We start from the raw sequence: 9,003 nt of genomic DNA, 5'->3' as shown, positions 1-9,003 counted from the left end.
TCACCATCCTTCCGCCTTTCAGCCAATCACACGTCCCCTCAGTCTCTCTGAAGCTCAGATTTGGCCAGTTAGCGCCTGTTGGTTAGACCCAACGACAACATCCCACAAGTGGCCCTAACGACTCTGAAACTCAAGAGTTCACACGTGTCCTTAACGACTCTGTGAGGACACTCCCACACAGAGTTTAAAAGCCTGCAGCTCCCCTCCAGTTAGTTAGAACTGGAGAAGCCAATTGGATGAGAGCAACTGAAACACGTCCAGTTGCCTACGAAGTCAGTGCAGCATTGTAGGTGGGTGATTAGTAATGTCTTAGGCCACCTCCTCTGTTCAAAGACTGTTGTTCCAGTTTGACGTAGATGGATTCTTTTACTCCTCTTTCAAACCTTCTGTCTTCTCTGGCCAAGATGTTCACATTGTTGTCCTCACAGGAATGATGTTTCTCCAGCAGACAGCAGAGTCTTGACCTGAGGAGTCGGCCCTCCTGTGTTGGTTGTTTTGTCTCCCCGATGACAAATCTGTTCAGTCCTGGCTGCATTGAACCGCATAAACTACATTGCTGTGTTTGTGTCTGGGTGTTTTGTCCTGTGGATGGACAAGTTTCTGTTTCTCAGCACAGTCCCACAAATAGGAAAAACTGATGAAGTGAGGACATTTTGTATCCAAAAGTTCAAAAGTCAACTTCACTGTGACTTCGTGATGTTCTGCATTAACACTTCTCTGGCCATCATTCAACACCGAAACTCAGAAGGGGAGATTGTGATCATATTTCACATTTGGTGGGATACTGAGCTGGCGACACTTATCTGAGGTTCCCACCTTGAAACTGTGGTGATTGTAGAGATCGTCTGTGCTGCAGGTTTCTTTGTAGCAACATCCATATTTGAAGCACACATACAAGGATTTATTATTATTATTTTTTTGCTTCTCTCAATGAACTTGCACATTAAGTACTTACAGTCTTAGTCCATCACAAGCTGTGTGATGAAGCTCTCTATAAGTCCTCTGTACTCCTGTGTAAAAATAGACTAAGTGAAGACAGCATAACTGCAAATCATACATGTCAACATAGTTATATATTCTATATGGGCAATAAAATTACACTTAATACCTTTTTATTAAATGTAATTAAAATCTTCACTCCATGCACCGATCAGCCGAAACATTAATCCCTGGACAGGTGAAGTGCAGCCAAACCCCAGGTCCTGTCAGCAGGTGAATGTTTTTTTGTTTTTTTTTACATGTACCAACCGTCTAGACACCTCTGCAGACAAAGTTCAACCCTTCAACCCGCCACACACCAAAAAACAATTCAGGAATGGCCTGAACATGACATACAGCTCAAGGTGCCAACCTGGCTCTCAAACCCAACAGATTTCAAGACTTGAGAAAAGTGTAGCGAGGCATAAAAATCACGAGGCAGTGATTTTACTTAGATGTTTTTTTTTTTCTTTTTTAGAGAAAAACACAACCCTGTCAAGATAAAAACGACAGTAGGGTATTTTTCTGTGGTTGCTCTGGCTAATGGGATCTAACAAGTCAGCAGTGGTGATCAGCAAAGGTGAAAGGGCTGATTAACTCCACTGTCATGAATTAAAATGTGTCACTGGGGGTGAATCATAAAAAAAGTACTATTGAAATTAAAATGTCCTCGACGAGATAAAAATGAACTTTAGTAAATTATGAAAATAAGAACAGCATATTACTGTATGATCATGAATTTTAGTTTTCATATATTTTTTTAACACATATTCAAAGACTTTATTCATTTTTTGAATATTGAACATTTCCTAGAAATCAGAGAATGAGTTGCTGAGTTCTGAGCAACAACCTCGGAGAAATGAAAAGAAAGCAGAGGACAGCAACTCATCATCATGTCCTCGGTCTTTGTCAAGTGGACTTACCAGGACAATGACCTCTGATTCACTTGACTGAATCACTGAACTTGATGCTTGGTGTAAATATCATCAGAGCTATCTGCTGCTGCTGCTGCTGCTGCTGGTGCTGGTGGTGGTGGTGATGATGGTGATGATGATGATGACTGGCTCCCTGCAGACATCCTGCTGGCTGCAGCTCAGATCATTTCATCTCAGTCTGCCTCATGCATGTCTCGTCCACTTCACCGTTTGATTGCAGACTTCAGCCTTTGATCAGTTGCTGGGCGGACAAAGGAGCAAATCGTCAAGTCGGCAGAAATCAGCTGAGCGAGACCGGAACTTGTCTAGCCTCCAAAATAAAAGCGTAAGCATTTGACACTTTTTTTTTTTTGTCTCACACTCAACACACATCTGTAGTTATCTTCACCGTGATGTGGGTGTTTGTGATCTGGTGAACAAGCGACACACTGTTCTGCTCTTAGATGGACTTCCACATGCTTGTAGACATGTTTAATTGTCAATTCAATATTGGCTGCATGTTGGTGTTAAATACTTTGCTTCGTAAGAGGAATGTGTTGAGAAGCTGTCATTGTAATCAAACGCATCCAAATTGCTCCAAAAACGCTAAAAAATGTAGCATTTGAACACCCAAAACCCATACTGTAATCCTTTTATTTTGAAAATCCGGCCGGATCTAGTGTGTATACTCCACCCTGCTGGTCTTGACAGCGGTATCAAAAGCAAGTGTGCGCTCCGCGGTACCCACACACATCCAGCACTGTTAATGATCAGCTGACCACCCAGAGGAGCTGCAATCAATTATTACAAACTAATCTTTATTTAAACTTGTGACCAATCACAGAGCTCCTCTGAGGGGAACATGGAAGATTTGGGGAAAGTCCTGTCCTTCACTCTCAGGTCTCCAGTCATGTTTGACTCCTCGGTAAAGTGGAGCGGACCGCGCGGGCTCCTAATTGGACTTGTTGGTTGTGTCAGTGCGTGAAATGAAAACGATGCTCGTGGCTGTGAACTGAACTATGGGCGCGCACATCTTGGAGTCCAACTCCAGCGGCAACTTGACTCCCGCGGTGTCCGAGGCTGGGACCGTCCTCCCGGGCTACCTGGCGGTGATCCTCTCGGTGCTCATGGTGACTCTGGTTGTCGTGGTGGTGGCCGGGAACGCGCTGGTCATCATGGCTTTTATTGTGGATAAAACACTGAGAAATCAAAGCAACTACTTCTTCCTGAACCTTGCTATATCTGATTTTCTCGTCGGTGAGTCGGTGCCTCTTCCTCCTCTTCCTCATCATCTTCTTTATCTCTCTGTCTGCCCGGTCAATGCGCTCAAATTTGGCCCTTTCTTATGTTTCTCTTCCTTTTGTTCCCTCTTATGAATGAAAAACCCCACCAGAAGCCTGTTTGCGCACGCCCCTTACACATTGTAATCTCCCTACAATATAATTTTAGTCACTCACTTCTGTGAAATTGACGAGTTCATGACACCTCGCCGTCCTTCCTGCTCTATTCATGCATTGCATTTCTATGGAGTATTGTGCGAAATGTGCTGCATCCCTGTATTTTATGTCTGTAAGGCATTCACACCCCTCTCACTGCACAGCAGATGCATCACACCCTTCAGTGCTGGGTGCTTTTGTTCCCTTAAAATCTGTTTCACTTGATCTCTGCAGGGGTCTGTGTTAATGTCAAGCTCTAACCAGTCATTAGTTTGTCACATGTAATGCCTCTCACATGTCAGGAGGTCTGGAGAGGTGGTTGAATCATCAAGCTGTGTGTGTGTGTGTGTGTGTGTGTGTGTGTGTGTGTGTGTGTCTTGCAGGTGCCTTCTGCATCCCGGCGTACATCCCGTACAACCTGACAGGCAGGTGGATGCTGGGCAAGGGTCTCTGCAAGGTGTGGCTGGTCATGGACTACCTGCTCTGCACCGCCTCAGTCTTCAACATTGTCCTCATTAGTTATGACCGCTTCCTGTCAGTCACTAGAGCAGTAAGTACAGTTGCTGCGGAGGTGCTCGTTACCACACACACACACACACACACACACACACACACACACACACACCTGACATACTACTACAGGCAATCCTAAAATGTGCCACTCTCGCCCGGATCAGTTTGCTCCGCAGTGGAAGTCGTTGGCACACACAGCCCTTCACAGCACAAGCGTGAGTGGATTTAATCTATGAATTATTTGCCCGGTCAGTTTAATCACACATCGATGATTGTCTGGTTCATTTGGTAGGTAAACGTTTTAAATGCAAACAGTAGCAGCCTGCTCAGCAGTCTGTGCGGATGAATATTCAGTTAAAGGGGCACTCTGAAGATTTTTAGACACATCAGGAGGAGTACAGTCTGTCCCCCCGTCGCTCTGGAGGAGCTTCTCAAAAAAACAGACGATGTCTTGTAGCTACTCCTTTCACACTGGCCAAAAAAAAAAACACTTAAACCCGGCGAACATCTGGCTTTTGTGTACAGTGTGAATGTAAATTATTCGAGATTTACTCCCAAGGTCAATCAACCCTGCGGTAGTCACAGGTATCTGCTCGGCTGTGATGTGAACACAAGACCGTGATGCTGTGAGGTGTGTTGAAGTTAAAGGGGCAGTATGTAGCAACTTATAATATTAATGAGGTAATAACACAAACCCAGAAACATTTATTTTCTCCGTAACTGAATAAACAAGCTGTTCTCAGAGGGATACGAGGTCCCCAGAACACTGTTTGAAGCTAGAAAGGTGGCAGGGTCCGCCACATATAAAAGAAAGTAATGATTGAATTATAAACCGAGTTAATTGCTGATTATTTAAAAAAACAGTGCATACAAACTCCTTTCAGTTTAATAGTGATAAAAGTGATATCATCAGGGTCATCTCAGCCTGTGATTGACTTACATTGTTTTGTTGAAGCGTGTGGTTTGTCGGGGCAAGGAGGGTCGCATGAAACATGCTACTGTGCTGCATTGTGGGAAATGTAGGATCTAGGACAGAACTTTTGCCCTTGGAGGGGACAAAACTGAAACTGATGGTGGAAAAATGTGGCAAAAGCAAACACCTGTTGGATTGTACTGATTTGTTAAGATGCATGTGAGCAGAATCTCCAGCTGACTTACTGTGCAAAGTGTGAAAAACAAATAATTAACAGGTATAAATAAATGTTTTATTGTTTTATACATTTTATATTATAAAATGTTATTTTTGCTACAACCATCTGTCAGGCCAAATTGAACCGTGGGTGGGCCAATGTGAGCCCGTGGGCCACGCTTTGGGCAGCCTTGATCTAGGATTTTTGGAACGTGGCATTAATTTTCAATCCTCAGAGACGAAGATTTCCCTAATTTACGATGGAAAACAGGGAGTCTTCTGCTTTTGTAATGACCTCTCGGGGACTGGGGCCAGAAGTGGCTCTATTTCCTCATTTATTGGCTCAGAGAAGTGGATTGGTTTAAGTTGCTCTTTAACCACAATCACATTACCGACATCATTTTCTCACAGTGACATACAGCTGCTGCAGCCCCTGAGAGACATTTGATGGTTTTTACGGCAAAGATCAAGCACGACAACAATAAAGGAGAGAATGGTAAAAAGTGGAGCCCCGCTAAATGAAAGACGGGAAATATGGAATGAGCACAAAGAGAGTGAGCGATGAGCGATGGGCGATGGCGAGGCAGGAATGGATGTGGAGAAACCAGATGTCTCTTTCACACTCTCGTGTTGAATCAGTGAATGTGGCTCTCAGCCCAACATTCCCCTTCTCACTTCTTTGGCTTCAGTGAAACACCGAGGACTCAGGGCCTCGTGAGTGGGTTTTATTCACAGCGTCTCTCTGCAGCTCTGAGGCAGCACAATACAAACAGGGTTTCATTTGAACATGGCACTCAGCAAGAGCAAGTGCCGTTGTCAGCCTGTTTGTCTGTGCGCAGCTGTGATGGTTTGAAATGTAACAAACAGTGTTATTATGCATGGCGGTGACTGACACTTTGCCTTTCTTTTGACACAGGTTAAATACAGAGCGCAGCGAAACATGACCCGCCAGGCTGTGCTCAAGATGGTGGCGGTGTGGGTGCTGGCCTTCCTCCTCTACGGCCCCGCCATCATCTTCTGGGAGAACATCGTGGGCAAGAGTATCGTCCCGGCTCACGAGTGCTACGCTGAGTTTTATTTCACCTGGTACTTCCTGCTCTGCGCTTCTACCTTCGAGTTCTTCACCCCGTTTGTGTCTGTGGCCTTCTTCAACCTCAGCATTTACCTGAACATCCATCGCAGGAACAAGAGCGGAGGCGCCTGCGCCGAGGATGAACCCAAGGTGCAGAGGATCAGTAAGAAGCACAAAGATGGAGGAGGCTGGTCCGTGTTTTTCGTCAAGACTCGGAAGGTGTCGTCCAGCGAGCCGACTGCTATCTCCGCAGTTATCGAGGACGATGATGTCCTGTCCCCGTCCTTCAGCGACGACCCTAACACCAGTCAGGTCTTCACGCAGAGGGAGAGGTTCACTCCTAATAGAAAAAACTCCAGGCTGTTTCAGCACACGGCCTCCTGCACGGCGCCCGGCCGTAGGACACAGGGATCTCGTCTTTCACGAGACAAAAAGATCGCCAAATCTTTAGCTATCATCGTCTGCATTTTTGGGATTTGCTGGGCTCCTTACACTCTCTTGATGATCATACGCGCCGCCTGTAGCGGTACGTGTGTGCCGAACTACTGGTACGAGATCACGTTCTGGCTCCTGTGGCTGAACTCCGCCATCAATCCGTTCTTGTACCCTCTGTGCCACAGCAGCTTTCGAAGGGCTTTCTCAAAGATCCTGTGTCCTAAAAGACAATCAGTCCAGCCTCAGATTGAGGCGCAGTCTTGTTAGACGAACTCGGTTGCACTTCTTGTGCTTCATGAATGCAGTAACTGTTGCTGGTCAAACACTGTAAAAAATCCATACATTGTTCTTCCATCCAAAAAAAAAGCTCATTTTCAAAAATAAGAGTTGTTTCATGCGAGGATTGTCAAAGAATATCTGCCAGCAATATGATCACTCGTACAGTAGTCTTGAGGAATGTGCAAGAAGAAAAACCTGCAGTTATACTTAATGACGGGGCAAAGCAATGGACTCTCATGGCACCTTTAAAAGCCGATATAATTGGCCTTTGATTAAGGAGCCAATGTCAGATTTATTTCTGAGCGGTGTACAGCTTCGTTTCAAAAATGTATGCCAACCTTCGCAGACAATCGGTGTTAAGTAGGACAGGAAGGAGTGACGTGGTTTATGCTTTCTCACCACTCACTACTTTATGTGCTGAAGGCTGCGAAATGATGAATTACGCAGCCAGACAGAATTAGATTACCGTAATTTAGACTGAGATATTATACAAGAACTACAGTACAGCCCACCAAGTTGTTAAATGATGAAGGCAACATCCGTTTCATCCCGGCGCCGGTGTGGCGAGAAAACCTTTCAGATCAAATTGATTGTGAAGAGAGGATTTTATGCTCTTTTATGGTTTTATAATCTCTCTGCACTGGGAACCTTTTTTACTTTAGAGTTTCAAATGCGTCGCTGTTAATTTGACAGAAGGCCATTTCACTATGTCTTCAAAAAAAAGAGATACAAATTCAAGCTTTTCATCATGCAGCAATACAGGATGACAAATGTGGAGGCCTCCAAGTTCAAAGGACCTGGAAAGAAGAATATAACCTGTGTTTGTTTACGGACTAATGAGTGAACTTATGTCACCCTGATGTTTATTTCATTTTATCTGAATAGTGGGCTCCAGGCAGAGGGAATAAAGCTCTTACCTGCCAACACTGAATCTGCACTTAATTTTAAAAAGGTGTCCTTGTTGATGTTACAAATGTACAGCACTATAAAATAAGAGCAGCATTACAACTTTTGTACAATAATATCTATGCCAAGCTAGATGGTTGTGTTCTTTAAGTGCAGTATTTATTCAAAGACTTGACTGGTTTATACCACCCAAACTACTTGACGACTTTGTATGTTGGCTATGAATGTGTGTCGGTGTCAGTAGCCAAAGAAAGAATAAAAGGAAAACTGCCTACAGGCTCCTTAACTGTACGTGTTATTGGTAAAATTTGGAACAAAGGTAGTGTTGAACGAATAGTTTCACATTTTGGGCACTACTCCTGTTTACTTTCTTGCCGAGAGTTGGATGAGAAGATTGATACCTCACTTGTGGGTATGATAAATATGAAGCTACAGCCAGCTAAGCTAGTGGGGCCTAGCTTAGCATAAAGGCTGGCAAAAGAGGGCAACAGCTAGCTCGGCTGTGTCTGAAGGTTACAAAATCTACCAAACATGACCTCTGAAGCTGTTTTCACACAGGGGAGGTGGGGGAAGTAGATGGCAAGTACAGAGGAGAAGCGACTGAGTTGAAAACATTTAAACTTGAGCAAATAATTTGTGTATATCCAGATGTTTCAAAACTACTTGAGGAGACTGGAGTGATGTTTTTGGTGAGTTCTGAGTTCAGTCAGATGCTGAGTTGAGCGCAAATGCCAAAATTAATGTCGGCAAAGTAGGCATTTGCAAATCATGTATATGAAGCAACTTATATTTGTTTAGCATTTATGTCGTTACAACATTGTGCTTTTGCGCTAGTTAGGTCTAGGCACAGAAACCACTTGGTTAGGGTTAGAAAAAGATCAAACACAGCTGAATATTGTCCCAAGGTCTCCTTAAAAATATCTAGGGATTTCTCATTTGCAAATGTTGAAACTCACTCTTGAACAGCGGTCACTGGCTTGGCCACCTCCACCTCCACCTCCCGATATGAAAGTCATGTCATAAACATGTAATGTGAATGTGATACGACATGTATTCTTGAAATGTTGATATGGTTTGTAGTTTATGACACGTACAATTATGATTGTATCAGCGCTTTGCAGAAATGTTAGCTGCCAACATTTTATCCTGGAGACTTGGCTGGAACATAAACACACATTCCCACACATATGGTTATTTGTGTTGACAGTCGATATATTGGCTGTTAAACAGTCCAGAGGTTAAATTCGAAGGTTTCCCGAAATGTCTAACGACTCGTCTTTAAGTGTTTTGTGAGAGGTGAAAGGTTTGTAATATATTCTGAATCCCCTGATAAGACAAGAC

General features: G+C 44.0%; 1 protein-coding gene across 1 annotated transcript; it reads left to right on the top strand.

The window, feature by feature from the left end:
* The first annotated feature begins 2,672 nt into the window (after positions 1-2,672).
* On the top strand, positions 2,673-7,934 carry LOC311258394 (histamine H3 receptor). Its single transcript, XM_084354643.1, has 3 exons — positions 2,673-3,149; positions 3,712-3,878; positions 5,887-7,934. Exons 1-3 carry the CDS (start codon positions 2,912-2,914, stop codon positions 6,742-6,744), a joined length of 1,263 nt encoding a protein of 420 aa, XP_084210769.1. The 5' UTR covers positions 2,673-2,911; the 3' UTR covers positions 6,745-7,934.
* The last annotated feature ends 1,069 nt before the right edge of the window (positions 7,935-9,003 follow it).

This window comes from Pagrus pagrus (assembly GCF_965226575.1).
Source record: "Pagrus pagrus genome assembly, chromosome: 6".
NCBI lineage: Eukaryota > Metazoa > Chordata > Actinopteri > Spariformes > Sparidae > Pagrus > Pagrus pagrus.
Note: the sequence above shows the minus strand (reverse complement) of the source record. Positions and strands in the feature narration are given on the sequence as shown.